Raw genomic sequence first — 15,670 nt, 5'->3', positions numbered from 1 at the left:
TAGTGTAGGCTGGCAGCTACAGCTCTGATTCAACCCCTAGTCTGGAACTTCCATATGCCACAGGTGTGGCCACAAAAATAAAATAAATAAAATAAAAAATAAACTCTCATAGGAATTCCCTGGTTGCTCAGTGGGTGAAGGATCCAGCATCGTTGCTGCTGTGGCTTGGGTTTGGGTTTGATCCCTGGCCTGGGAACTTCTACATGCTGCAGGCATGACCCCCCCCCAAAAAAAATTTGTGTTAGATGAGTTTCATTCAACAACATTGGCTGTGAGTTCAATGTTAATGAATCAACAGTATATGTTAAATAAAATAAGGTGGGGGTTTTTTGGTTTGTTTGTTTTCTTGGCATGCGGTAGGCATGTGGAAGTTCCTTGGCCAGGGATTGAACCCGAGCCACAGCAGTGACAATGCTGGATCCTTGATCGCTAGGCCACTGGGCAACTCCAAGTAAGGTGCTTTTAAATAGAAACATACAACATACATAAAACAAGTTATCCATTGCTAATTTGACAAAAATGTGATCAGAGGAGTTTGTGCTATGGTGCAGTAGGTTAAGGATCTGGTATTGTCTCTGAGGCAGCACAGGTTGGATCCCTGGCCTAGCAACTTTCATACGCCAACGGTGCGACCAAAAGCAAAAGAACAACAACAAAAATGAAATCAGAGACTCCTAGGAGCCTAACCTTTTATTTCAGAGGAGTAAACCTCTGCACCCTTTATTTCAGTGTTTGTCAAACTTTATTAGAATATAACTATGTAAACTATAATATAAAATAAAAATTAAATAAAAAATATAACAGTGAATAGTGAGAATCTACTGTATTTTATATATTCTTTCCTTCAAAGACTTTATCTTACAGACATTAGTCATCAACTCAACTTCTAAAAATTGGCTGCTAGGCAGTGCTTTATTTGTTATGTGGAGGATGGTGGCAGGCAGTCTCCTTAGTAAGTTTTCTTTAATGTTCAGATTCTAGGCAAATATTTGCTTCTTAACTATATTATATCCTAGTCTTGGATGTAAAAAGATCTGCTTCCTAATCACAGTTATGCCTGATTGATTTGCTTTGAAACTCATCAGAATATTCTCTATTTGACTTTCATGGGGAAGGGTAAAAGAAAAAGAATTTTGGAAAGTGATTAGCACTTTTGGGGGAAAAAAAGGGGGGAGTTCCCTGGTGGCCTAATGGTTAAGGATTTGGTGTTGCAACTGCTGTAACAATGCTGCCGTGACCACGCAGGTGTGGAAAAAAAAAAAAAAAAAAACTTTCCTGGCAGAAAATCGAGTCAGGTAAGGGAAAATAATCATAGTAGTTATTTCCACAAACGTAAAAGCAGCAATGATGTAAGTTGCTGAATGCATGGAATTTGAATGTACTATGTTGAAAATGGCTTCTCATATATATATTATAGGAACATTTCTTTCCTTCAACTCTGCATCCAGATCTTTATCTAGATCTTGCTAGTTCTTCCTTTATGTAATTTCTCAAATTTGTTTCTTTTTCATTCATATAGTAGTAATATGGAAATCCAGACTTTAAGCATCTTTAAGGTTGACCTTAAAGTTGCTCTCATTTTTCAGCCCCATTGTCATTTGAATGCATCTTCCTTTATATTTTTATCATAGCATTCTGCAGAGATATTACTACCCTACTTAGAAACTTTCAGTTGCTGCTAGTTGTGTGTTTTTAAATTACTCTAAACCAGTTGTCTCTTAATGCGTCTCAGTTTTCCTACATCCCTTCCTCCCCACCTACTTTAATTGATATTATGTCATAACTCGTTGGTGAGGGAGGAGGGAACCTCTTGGATGTGGGTTCCCTCATCTTATTACCATCATCCGTAAACTGCTGTATCTGTTCCTTCTTTTTTCTTTCTATAACAAAGAAAAAAGTATTCCTAATCCTAACCAACAATAGCTTCTCCACTTGTGCCCTGGATCCCATTCTTTCTTCTCAGGAGACTTTTCTTCTTGATTTACCCCTAAAGTTGTTAAACTTGACAGAAACAGTAATACAATGTACAGTTAAATTTGAAATTCGGATAACAACACATAGTCCCATGCAACATTTGGGACACACTTAGGCTGAAAAAGTATCTGTTGTTTATCTGAAATTCAAATATAACCAAATGTCTTAAATTTTATCTAGCAGCCCTACTTACCTCTCTTATTTACACTTCTAAATGCACTCACATTTACACACACACAACTTCCTTTGACTTGTAATCCCTCTTTAGTTATTTCCATATTTCTCTGCTCTGCTTCACAGCCCAGGTTTTCAAAAGATATGTCTATTCAAACTGTCTCTCCTGCTTAACCTCCCTGTCATTCTTTAGTTTTCCTGAATCCTGCTTTCACTCCCATTACTCTCTCAAGTCACCAAAACCTCCATGCTGCCAAGTCCTGTGAACTATTTTCAGCTGTCATCTTACTAAACTTCTCAGCAGTGTTCGAAATAGCCGACCACTCTTTCCTTCTTGAAATAATCTCCTTTCCTGATATCACCATTCTCTTTGGATTTTCCTCTTACTTTTCTGGTGGCAGCTTCTTAAACTTCAGTTGCTGGCCTTTTTTTTTTTTTTTTTTTTTTGCATTTTAGGGCCACACCAGCAGCATATGGAGGTTCCCAGACTAGAGGTCCAATCAGAGCTGTAGCTGCTGGCCTACACCACAGCTCACAGCAACGCAGGATCCTTAACCCACTGAGTAAGGCCAGGGATTGAACCGCAACCTCATGGTTCCTAGTTGGATTCATTAACCACTGAGCCACAACGGGAACTCCCAGGAGCTGGAAATATAGACATTTAGTTCATGTTAAGAAGAGAGGGCCTCTGAACACTTAAGGTACTTAACCCCCTAAATTTATTAAAAGTCATAAACAAAAGAAAGTATCACGTTCCAAATAAAATCGGTGAGGAAAAGGAGTACTGTAAGACTTTGGGTTAGTAATGTCTCTAAGGGAGTTCCTGTTGTGGCTCAGAGGTAACAAACCTGACTAGTATCCATGAGGATGTGGGTTCCATCACTGACCTTGTTCAGTGGGTTAAGGATCTGATGTTGCTGTGAGTTGTGGTGTAGGTGGCAGATGTGGCTCAGACCTGGCGTTGCTATGGCTGTGTCGTAGGCCGGTGGCTACAGCTCCAGTTTGACCCCCTAGTCTGGGAGCTTCCATATGCTGCAAGTGCAGCCCTAAAAAAAAAAAAAAAAAAAGATGAACAGATAATATAAAGGTGTTTTGTTTTGGTTTTGATTTAAATCTGATCAGTACTTAGCTTTATTTCAGGATTCAGTCAACTACCATGAAAGACTGAGGAACTATAACAGATTGGATGAGACTAAGGAGACGTGACAACTAAATGCAGTGTGGGGTCCTGGATTGGGTCTCAGACCAAAAAAAAGGGCATTAGTGGAGAAATGTTTGAAATCCAAATAAAGTCTGTAATTTAGTTCATAGTATTATACCAGTGTTAATTTATTAATTTTGATAATTGGCTTTATAGGATGTTAACATTAGAGGGACTTGGGTAAAGTGTATATGGGAATGCTACACTATTTTACACATTTTTTTTCTGTCTATAATTATTTAAAGATTAAAAGTTTTAAAAATGACAACACTGAGTGTAAAAACAAGCCATAGAGTGGAAGATGTTTGCAGAGTACTCATAACCAGAATATATAAAGAACTTATACAGACTAATAAGAGAAAGACTAACAACCCAATGGAAAAATAGGCAAAATACTTGAAAGGCCACTTCACATAAGAGGATATCCAAATGGCCAATAAGCATAAAAATGTGCTTGGCCGTGTACAAAGGTTCCAGTTTCTCCAAGTGGAACTCTTGTGCCTTACTGATGGGTATGTAAAATGGTGCAGCTTCTGTAGAAACAGTAGGTAGTTACTCAGAAAATTAAACAGAAATTACCATATGATCCAGCAATTCCACTTCTGGGTATATACTCAGAAGAATTGAAAGTAGAGCCTTGAACAGATATTTGTACACCCATGTTCATAGCAGCACTATTCCCAATAGCCAAAAGGTAGAAATAACCCAAATGTCCATCAATGGATGAATAATATGTAAACAAAATGTGTTTATACATACTGTGGAATATTATTGAGCCCTGAAAAGGGAATGGAATTCTGATACATGCTACAATATTAGTGGACTTTAAAAACATCACACTGAATGAAATAAGTCAGACACAAAAGGGCAAATATTATATGATTCCACTTATATGAGGTACCTAGTCAAATTTAAAGAAACAGAAAGTAGAATAGTGGTTACCAGGGGCTGGGGGAGAAGGGGAACAAGGAATTATTGTTTAATGGGTATAGAGTTTCTGTTTGGGATAATGAAAAAGTCCTAGGGATGAATAGTGGTGGTGGTTGCATAACAATGCGGTTGTACTTATTGCCACTAAACTGTACACTTTAAAATGGTTAAAATGGCAAGCCTTATGTATATTTTAGTACACAAAACAATGTTATAGGCCTGTAATCCTGATCAACATAGATGCAAAAATCCTGAACAAAATATTACCAAACCAAATTTGACAGTACATTAGAAGAATCATACATCATGATCAAGTGGGATTTATTCCAGAGATGCAAGAATGGTTCAGTATTTTCAAATCAATCTATTAGATACACCACATTAACAAAATGAAGGATAAATATCATGCAATCATCTCCATAGATGCAGAAAAGGCATTTGGCAAGATTCACCATCCATTCATGTTAAAAACGCTCAGTGAAGTGGGTATAGAGTAAATGTACATCAATAAAATATAGGCCATTAAAAATGTGCTCAGTTGCAATGGCAGTGGTAGTGGTGGTAGTGAGATGCAGATTGAAATCATATGACAGAGTTCCCATGTGATGTATTGGGTTAAGAAGCCACTGTTGTCACTGTAGTGGCTTGGGTCACTGCTGTGGGCATGGGTTCAGTCCCTGACCCAGGAACTTCTACTTACCACAGCTGTGGCCAAAAACAAACAAAACAAACAAAAATCACAATGTGACGCTATTACCTAGAATACCTAAAATGTAAAAAGACCCATAATACTAAGCATTAGCAAGAATACGAAGCAGCTGAAACACTGATATCCTGCTGGTAGGAGTGTAAAGTTGTACAAGTATTTTGGAAAATTGCTTGACATTTTCCAGCTGAACACATGCATATCCTATAATCCAACAATTCCACTCCTACATACATATCAAATATGTCATAAACAAGAACATTCACAACGACATTATTTTGTTGTGTGGGTTTTTTTTTGTTTGTTTGGTTTTTTTTTTTTTTTTTTGTCTTTTTAGGGCTGTACCCTTGCCATGTGCAGGTTCTCAGGCTAGGAGTTGAATTGGAGCTGAAGCCACTGGCCTACACCACAGCCACAGCAACGCCAGATCCAAGCCACATCTGTGACCTACACCACAGCTCACAGGAACACTGCATCCTCAACCCACTGAGTGAGGCCAGGATCAAACCTGCGTCCTCATGGATGCTAGTCAAATTTGTTTCTGCTGAGCCACTACAGGAACTCCATGCAACATTATATTTTAAGACCCCCAGGAGTTCCCATCATGGCTCAGTGGTTAACAAACCCAACTAGCACCCACGAGGATGCAGGTTCGATCCCTGCCCTCGCTCAGTGGGTTAAATATCCGGCGTTGCCTTGAGCTGTGATATAGGTCACAGACTTGGCTTGGATCCTGCATTGCTGTGGTTGTGGTATAGGCCGGCGGCGGCTACAGTTCCAATTAGACCCTTAGCCTGGAAACCTCCATATGCAGCAGGTGCAGCTCGAAAAAGACAAAAAGAAAAGACCCCCCCCCCAATTTTTTTTTTATTATAGTTGATTTACATTGTTGTGTCAATTTCGGTTGTACAGCAAAGTGCCCCCGTCAGACATATATATATATACATTCTTTTTTTAATATTATGTTCCATCACAAATGATTGGACATATAGTTCCTTGTGTTATAAAGCAAGACTCCATTGCCGATCCATTTTTATTTTTATTTTTATTTTTTGCTTCTTAGGGCTGCACCTGCAGCACATGGACGTTCCCAAGCTAGGGGTCAAATCAGAGCTGCAACTGCCAGCCACAGCAACACAGGATCCTTAACACACTGAGTGAGGCCAGAATCAAACCCACATCCTCATGGATACTAGTCGGGTTTGTTACTGCTGAGCCACAAGGGGAATTCCACCTATCCATTCTTAATGTAACAGTTTGCATCTGTTATCCCCAAACTCACAGTCCATCCTTCTTCTCCCGTTTCCCCCTTGGCACCCACAAGCCTGCTGTCCATGTCTGCGAGTCTGTTTCTGATCTGTAGATAGATTCATCTGTGCCATATTTTAGATTCCACATATTAGTGTTATCATACGGTATTTGTCTTTCTGACTTACTTCACTTAGTATGAGAATCTCTAGTTCCATCTATGTTGCTGCAAATGGCATTATTTTGTTCTTTTTATGGTGGAGTAGTATTCCATTGTGTATATGTACCACATCTTCTTAATCCATTCATTCATTGATGGACATTTAGGTTGTTTTCATGACTTGCAATTGTGAATAGTGCTGCAATGAACATAGAGGTGGATGTATCTTTTTCAATGCAAGTTTTGTCCAGATAGATGCCCAGGAGTGGGATTGCTGGATCATATGGTAGTTCTATATATCGTTTTCTCAGGAACCTCCATACTGTTTTCCATGGTGGTTATACCAATTTACATTCTCACCAACAGTGTAGGAGGGTTCCCTTTTCTCCACATCCTCTCCATTATTTCTTATTGGTAGTCTTATTATTGATGGACATTCTGACCAGTGTGAAGTGGTACCTCATTGTAGTTTTGATCTGCATTTCTCTAATAATTAGTGATGTTGAGCCATCTTTTCATGTGCCTGTTGAAGGCCCCCAAACTTTAAGCAGGAGAATGGATTCAATAATTTATGAATATGCATACATAAAGAATATGAATATGCAGTCAGATACTTTCAGGCAATAAATAATGAACTCCTCAATGCGACATACTAGGATAACTCCTAGAAGCATATTGAGCAGAAAAAATCAGCCTCTTAAGAATAGATCTTTTATGGTATTTATATCAGGTTCAAAATTTGATAAGTAGTGATAGGAATCAGAGATTCCCTTTAGGGAAGAGTGAAGGTAATAACTGGGGGGGGAGGGGCAGGGGCAAGACTCTAGAGTGCTGGTAGTGTTCTGTTTCCTTATCTGGATAGTGGTTCCATAGGTGTGCTGACTTTTGAAATTTTATCGAAATGTAACTCTTTGACTTGTATACTTTTTCCATAGGTAAGTCATATGTCAATTTAATTTTAAAGAAAAGAAATGTGAAAAATCCACATTCCGCATTTACTTAATGGCATTATGTTTCATTATCTTATCCTACACCCTTCTCCCACTTCCTACTATGTGATAAAAATGAGGGCCCTGAATATAGATCCCTCCCCACTCTTATTCTGGTTGTTTTCAAGTCTAAGGAGAAGTTTTCAAGTCTAAATGTGACCTCTTTTTGAGAACAGTTTTAGCTAGAGGTGCTAACTATGCAGCAAACTGAACTCTGACCTAAGTGGAACTCTATTAGCTGTGTCAGGAGATTGAGGATTTAAGTCCACACTCCACTCCCAGATTCCAGAGGACTTAGCAGGGAGTGGGGAAAGGTGGCTTGGTGCCTGCTTTAGTGTTCTCTCGTCTGTATTCCTTAATTGTAAAAGTGGCTGGATCAGTCAGTGGCAAGGAGGTACATTTAGCTGTACTAGGCATAGTTTTTGTTAGGATGTTTCTTTTTATGATTTTGTCAGTTCTTACTCATACCTGTGTCCCTTTTCCTTCCCTGTTTTCTTTCATATTTTAAAAATTGAAGTATAGTTGATTTACAGTGTGCCAATTTCTGCTGTACAACAAAGTGACCCAGTCGTGTGTATATACATATATATACGTGTGTGTATATGTGTGTGTGTATATATATTCTTTTTATCATATTATCTTGCATCATGTTCTATCCCAGGAGATTGGGTACAGTTCCCTGTGCTATACATTAAGACCTCATTGCTTATCCATTCTAAATGTAACCTTTTCCTTCCTTTTACCCTTCAGGTGGGGTTTAACTGAGTTAGCTGTTCCTAGATTAAGTCTTTTTTTTTTCTTTTCATTCACACATTCATTGGTTGTTTGCTATGTGCTTGGAATACAGGAATGAGACATATCATATCTGCCCTCGAATTTATTGCAGTCCTAGTGTGGAAACAAATGTTCAGTTATAGTATTAGTACTGATATGTGCTGTAATAGAGATCAGTCTGGGCGATTACTCAGTAACTTAGAGAGTTGATTCTTAACCTAGACCAGGAGCTGGAAATATGTACTGAAGGAAGTTAGAGCTAAGCTACATTTCGGAAGATGTATGTGTGTAAGGTATGTGTGTGTGTGTGTGTGTGTGTGTGTGTGTGTGTGTGTGTGTTTAAGTGGGAATGTGGGGGAATTCAGAGAGCTGAGGGCTGAGGCTCAGAAAGTATGCAGAGGTTAAGTCATAAAGGGTCTTGTGTGTCGTGCTAAGGAGTATGAATTTGAAGACAGTGGAGAGCTTTTGAGGCATTATGAACCAGGAGTGATGTAATCATATTTTTAAATAACTGTGCTGATGATAACCACTTATAAATATGTTAATTTAATGAATCGATACAGACTATCACAGGGATGGAGTTATCTAGGCCCCGTTAAAGTGTAGTCTCAGCAGTATTGGCATCATCTGAGAGCTGTTAAAGATAAAGAATCTTCAGAAGTTCCCTTGTGCCTCAGTGGGTTAAGGATCTGGCATTGTCACTGCAGTGGCATGGGTTACTGCTGTGGTGTGGGGTTGATCCCTGGCCGGGGAGTTTTGCATGCTTGCGGCGTGGCCAAGAAAAAAAAAAAGGTAGACTCTTGGGATGTATTCCAGACTTGCTAAATTAGAATCAGCATTTTAACAAGATCTCCAGATAATTTGTAGGCATATTCAAGTTTAAGAAGCACTGATGGCTAGGATGACGGTCAAGCTTTAAGCAGTAGGTATGAAGATGCTAGGACAGATTGCAAGAGATGATGTGGAGAACATGTTCTTTCTATCTGGAGCACTCTTCTCATTCCCCTCCCCACCCAATGCACACCAGGTACCCCCGGCTCATCCGTTACCTTTCTTGGATGTGACACTCCCAGTACACATGATTGGTACTCTTGCCATGTACTCCCGTAGCAGCTTGTGTTTACCTTATCATTTTGCACACTTTTTGGGTAATTACTTATCTAATTGCCTCTCTCTCTCTCCTGCACCACCAGGGCAGGGACTGTCTTTCTTTGCTGCCTGGCACATGATAGGCACTCAATAAATATTTGTGGTTCGGGAGTTCCCATTGTGGTGCAGCGGAAACGAATTTGACTAGTATTGATGAGAATGCAGGTTCGATCCCTGGCCTCACTCAGAGAGTTGGGGATCTGATGTTGCCATGAGCTGTGGTGTAGGTCACAGCCACAGCTTGGATATTGCATTGCTGTGGCTGTGGTGTAGGCCGGCAGCTGTAACTCCAATTCGACCCCTAGCCTGGGAACTTCCATATGCCATGGGTGTGGTCCTAAAAAGCCAAAAAAAAAAGGAAAAGAATTGTGGTTCCATTGAATGTATTCACCATATCTAAGAAGAGAAGATGAATTTAAATGTGTTGTGATTAATAAGAATAGTAAATTATAAATATCATTATAAATATCATGACAAATTCCAGGCACCATTCTAAGTACTTTATATATGTTAATTTATTTGATCCTCTCAGCAATTCTATAAGGTAGATATTCTTTTTTTTTTTTTTTTGTCTTTTTGTCTTTTCTAGGGCTGCTCCCGCGGCATACAGAGGTTCCCAGGCTAGGGGTCTAATCAGAGCTGTAGCTTCCAGCCTGCACCAGAGCCACAGCAATGCCAGATCCGAGGCGCATCTGCGACCTACACCACAGCTCACGGCAATGCCAGATCCTTAACCTGCTGAGCGAGACCAGGGATCGAACCCGCAACCTCATGGTTTCTAGTCGGATTCGTTAACCACTGAGCCGTGACGGGAACTCCATATAAGGTAGATATTCTTAATGTGCCATTTTCCAGATAAGAAAACTAAGGAGGATAAGTAATTTGCCTGAAGTTACACAGTTGGTAAGTGATGACTGAAGATTCAAATCCATCTGGTACTACTCTTCTATGTCTAGTGTTGAACAAAATAGTTGGCACAATGCTAAGTGCTCTTATGTATTTCTATGTATTCTTTACTCTTTATAACTTCAGTATGAGGAGGGTTTTATTCTCTTTTACGGATGAGAAAGCAAAGGCTCAAAAAGTTATATAGCTTACCTAAAGATACACAGCTAGTAAGTAATGGAGCCAGTCTTTAAACCTAGGAGTTCCTGTTGTGCGTGGCTCAGCAGAAACAAATCCGACTAGGAACCATGAGGTTTCAGGTTTGATCCCTGGCCTTGCTCAGTGGGTTAAGGATCCGGCATTGCCGTGAGCTGTGATGTAGGTGGCAGACTTAGCTCGGATTTGGCGTTGCTGTGGCTCTGGCATAGGCAGGCAGCTATAGCTCGATTAGATCCCTAGCCTGGGAACCTCCATATGCCACAGGTGCGGCCCTAAAAGGACAAACAAACAAACAAACAAAAATACCCAAGCTTATATAACTCTAAAGCCTGTGGTCTTTCCCAGTACTGATATGTCTCCATGTGGAGCCTAAAATACCTGTGGGATATGAGTCTTAAGATTACTGAGGAACCAAGAAGTAGGAAGCCTAATATTTAAGTTGTGGGGTCAGAGGATTGAACAACTCCAGTTGCTCTGGTAATGTGGGCATTTCAAGTTTGAAGGGGCGAGGGAGATTTAAAGCCTAGCAGATTTCAGCCAGCCTTATAATTGACCAGCTGGAACTTTGAACTCGGTGGTAAGAACCTTAGCCTCTGCAATAAGCTAAGTCACTTAGATGACTAAGGAGTAGTTACTGCTTTTTCTTATGGCCTCAGAGAAACCGGGTGGATGAGAAATACTGAAATATCAGAACTGGAAGGAACCAGCTCTAACCTTCCACAGTGCCCTCTTACCCACTTCCCACTTATTTTGTAATAAGGAAACTGAAGAGGAGAGTAATTAGGTGACTTGCCAAAATCTAATAAAACCATTAGTGACAAGTCAGGAATAGAGGACCAGTCACAATCTTGTCTTCCTTGCCCTGTGCCTTATGACTTGCTAGGCTCCAGACTTATCACCTCCTATTTAAAACTCTTCTGCCATTGTAGTTACTTCTTTACCACTGCCTGGTTCGTTCTTTCTTTCTTTCTTTCTTTCTTTCTTTCTTTCTTTCTTTCTTTCTTTCTTTCTTTCTTTCTTTCTTTCTTTTTTTCCTCCGTTATTTGCCTGGTTCTTTTTAACTTTGGCCCTGGAGATATTAACTTCCTGTCCTTTACCCTCCAGCCCCAAGCAGGTGGTCACTCTGGCTTGCCCTCACTTACTTAATGATGGTGCTTGTATCAAATCATTACTGGTAGGGGGGAGTTTCCTGGTGGTCTAGTGGTTAGGATTCAGTGCTTTCACCACTGCAGCCTAGGTTCAATCCCTGGTCTGGGAACTGAGATCCCACAGTAAGCTGCTGCATGTCAAGCCCCGCCCTACCCCCCAAAAAAGTCACCATTGGAAGGAACACTATTGGCACATAGAGCTTCAAGTTGATGTTCTTGCAATGAAATGAGATTCTTTGGAGCTGTTCACACACTGGGTCAATTTTTGTAAAGCTTGAAGGCTGCAGGAGCAGGTGCAGTTTCTGTAACCTTTTCAAATTGCAAGATCCTAAATGCTAAGTGTAGTTATTATAGATAATGGTGCGCAGGGGCCTCACTCTTGCCCTTGCTATAGGTATATCTTCTAAGGCACAGTAGGGTAAAATTAAATCAGATTGAAAACAACTTTATAACTAGTATTTACACCAATACCCTGTGCCTTATGCAGTCCCACTCAGTTAATAGACCTTCAGTTCTTGAATGTAATAGCTACTGTTTTATTTTTGTTTCAGAGTCATTACAGATATAGTTTTCAAAGGAAGTCTATTTTAGTTAAAACATACACTGACAACAAAAACAAAAAAAGTTACAGCTAAAATGACATTTAATTTAGCCTGCTAAAGTTATATCTTTTACTTATGCTTATTCTTTTATTCCCAACCAAAAGTCTATGTTTTAGCACTACCATGAGGCCAGTCATCTTCCATTTATTTATTTTTTATTGAAAAAGTATAGTTGATTTACAGTGTTGTGTTAATTTCTGATGTACAGCAGAAAACGTCTTTTGGCCTTGATTTGTTCTGAAAAGCTTCCTTATGATACAGATCATAATGGATTATAATTGATGCAGATCAAGCAGTGGAAAGCAGATTGTATATTCTTGCAGTGATAATATTATAATTAAAGACTAAAAACCTATTAAGGACTCACCACAAATAAGTCGTTGCTTTGGTCGGTAGTATAACGAAGCCTTGGTAGATATCATAATGTTCCAAATCCTATAAAATGGACATAAATATGTAGAACACATTGGCTCTGCAAGTTGCCCCAGAGTATTATAAGGTATATGTACAGCATACAAGATTGGACAGTGTCTTAAGCCCACACCGAATGCCAGACACTCGAGGCAAATCAAAGCTAAGCCCTGAAGAGCCTGGGATCTAATGAGGGATAACACACACACACACACACACACACACACACACACACACACACAACTGAAATATGAGGAAAGGTGAAAATAGTGTTGTGACAAAGTAACAGTATTAGAGAAAAGAGATAACTTTTTTTTAGGTTAGATTCTGTGGCAGAATGAATGCGTTTCAGTTTGAGAAAATGCATGAGCAAAGGCATCAAGGTGGCAAAGGAGACAGCATAACAATGACATGAGTAAGAGCGACCATTTATTAAGTATCTACACTTTATTGCTATTATTTTTATTGCCACACACATGGTGTATGGAACTTCCTGCACCTTGGATTGAATCCAAGCCACAGCTGCAACCTACACCACAGCTATAGCAATGCCAGATCCTGTAACACACTGCACGGAGCTGGGGATCAAAGCTATGCCTCCGCAGCGACCTGAGCACCTGCAGTTAGATTCTTAACCCACTGCATCACAGCAGGAACTCCCATGTGCACTTCAAAAAATCCTTGCATCAATCCTGTGAGAGGACTATTATTATTTCCATTGTATGGATTAGAAAACTGGAGTTTGGGGAGTTCCCTGGTGGCATGCTGTCACGTGGGTCTGATCTCTGGCCAGGGAACTTCTACATGCCATGGGTGCAGCCGAAAAGAAAAGAAAACTGGAGGTTTAGAAAGGTTAGTTACATGTCAGCCAGCATTTGAACCGAGGTCTGTTTAACTCCAAGACCAGTGCTCTTAGCTTCTCTCTTGTACAGTCTACCTTTAGGAGATGGCAGGTAATACAGCTTACCTGGGGATACAGGGTATATAGGGATAATAAGCAGTGGGAGATCCTCCTGGAAGTGATTTACAGAGGGTTTTTAGGAGGCAATAAAAATGGACAGGGAGGAAGAGATGAGAGGCTTGGTAGGAGGGCTCAAAAACCATTAGTAACCAATTGTTCTGGGCACTGGGGAAAAGGGAGAAATCGAACATGACTGAGGTTTTATATCTGGGTGACTGAAGGAACAGTGAACAGTGATAGAAGAGTGAGAAGAAACTTGTTTGAAGGGTGGGCGGAAAGGAAAGATGGGGCAATCATTTTTAAATATGTTGCATTTAAAACCCAGGTGAGGCGTTCCCATCGTGGTGCAGTGGTTAACGAGTCCGACTAGGAAACATGAGGTTGCAAGTTCGATCCCTGCCCTTGCTCAGTGGGTTAAGGATCCAACATTGCCATGAGCTGTGGTGTAGGTCGCAGACAAGGCTCAGATCCCTTGGCCCTAGAAAAGGCAAAAAGACAATAAATAAATCAATAATAAATAAATAAATAAAATAAAAGGGAGAGCAGACAGAGGACAGTAAACGGAGGTTGCTTTGTCCAAATTAACCTGCTCTCAGAGGGCCTTATCAAAATTGACACCCTGACCTCAAATCGCTCCTGCATTTCATCGACCTTCTATATCTTGCCATCACTCAAATTGCTTTATTCCATAGCTCTTCTATGACTACAGCTTCCTATACTTCCTCCGCTGCTGTTCTCTCTTGGTATTCTGTCTCCACCTGCCCTGTGATCTCTGATCCTTTGACACCTCTGCATTCACCTGGCCCAGCAAGTCCCCATCTGTTTTCAGTTGTCTTTCTCTCTAAGCATGGACCCCCAGGTCAGTCATCTGAATTCTGCCCTTTCCAGCATCTTAGAGTAATACCTCTTCCCCTAGAAGTTACCTTCCTGTCTTCTGTTCCATATCCAAAGAACCATTCTTTTAACCAGTGAAAGCCCTCAAGGGCCATGAACCTATAATCCTAATTGTAATATTATGACTCTCAGCTCCAGAGAAATCATCCTCTGCAATGGGAATTAACACTGTAAAGAGTCCCTGGTCCTTGAAGGAGACCAAAGCAGGCATATCTTGTTGGGCTTCCTTTGTGCCTGAAATCTGTGGTACTCTTATTGGATAATATGGTACTCTAGTTTTGTCTTATTTCCAAACTTCCAAAGTGTGTACAGAGTGGGAGCAGGTATGGGGACATAAGGAGGAAGCAGCCCTGAGGTCCCTTAAGGTGGTAGTGTATGTGACGGCTCTGTTGACATGCTGTTTCTCTCTGAAACCAATCCTGTGAGTAAAAGCTAGCATTAGATAGGGACTTTGAGGCAGCCCTAGTCTTTAAAAAATTTTTTTTCTTTTCATGGCTGCACCTGTGGCATACAGAAATTCCTGGGCCGAGGTCAAATCAGAGCTGTAGCTGTGGCCTATACCACAGCCACACCAGATCCTTAACCCACTGAGAGAGGCCGGGAATCAAATCCACACCCTCACAGAGACAATGTTGGGTCCTTAACCTGCTGAGCCACAGTGGGTACTCCCTTTTTTTAAAATTGAAGTATAGTTGTTTGGGAAATTATGTTAGTCTCAGGTATACAGCAATATTTTTATAGATTATACTCCATTTAAAGTTATTTAGAAGGGGATTCCCATTGTGGCTCAGCAGGTTGGGAACCCACATAGTGTTCGTGAGAATGTGGGTTTGATCCCTGAAAGCTGTGGCGTAGCTCGCAGATGCAGCTTGGATCCCATGTTGCTGTGGTTGTGGTGTAGGCCGGCAGCTGCAGTTCCAATTCAGCGCCTAGCCTGGGAACTTCCATTTGCTGCAGCTGTGGCTCTAAAAAAAAAAACAAAAAAAAAACTTATGTTGGCTATATTCCCTGTGCTGTACCTTCTATCCTTGTAGACTACAAAAGTAGAGAAAACACGAGTGGTTACCAGAGGGGAGGGGGAACGTGGGGAGGGGCAAAATAGGGGTAGGACACTAAGAGGCACAAACGGGTATGTGTAAAATAAAGGGGCAGCACTGGTCTTGACTCGAAACCCTGGCTCCCCCTAAACCTGCCCACACCGTGGTAGCTCTTGACTAGCCTCAGGGAAGCAGCTCATCCACCCAG

At 40.6% G+C, this 15,670-nt stretch overlaps 1 protein-coding gene across 10 annotated transcripts in view; it reads left to right on the top strand.

Moving 5' to 3' along the window:
- The window catches only part of AHCYL2 (adenosylhomocysteinase like 2), a 172,082-nt gene that overhangs the window by 93,918 nt on the left and 62,494 nt on the right, over positions 1–15,670 (top strand). The window contains exon 1 of one of the 10 annotated variants that reach the window (XM_085005479.1): positions 8,372–8,449. The exons of 8 other annotated variants lie outside the window; for them this stretch is intronic. In XM_085005479.1, the coding sequence (XP_084861605.1) occupies positions 8,439–8,449 (11 nt within the window). In that variant the 5' untranslated portion in view covers positions 8,372–8,438. Of the gene's footprint in view, positions 1–8,371; positions 8,450–15,670 lie in introns of those variants that run through there. One more of the 10 variants, XM_085005478.1, reaches the window with a different exon arrangement.

This window comes from Sus scrofa, chromosome 18, assembly GCF_054392235.1.
Source record: "Sus scrofa isolate SSC_HxYL_T2T_F1_AM1 chromosome 18, Sscrofa_HxYL_maternal_Yorkshire_Landrace_v2.0, whole genome shotgun sequence".
In the NCBI taxonomy this organism is placed as follows: domain Eukaryota; kingdom Metazoa; phylum Chordata; class Mammalia; order Artiodactyla; family Suidae; genus Sus; species Sus scrofa.
Note: the sequence above shows the minus strand (reverse complement) of the source record. Positions and strands in the feature narration are given on the sequence as shown.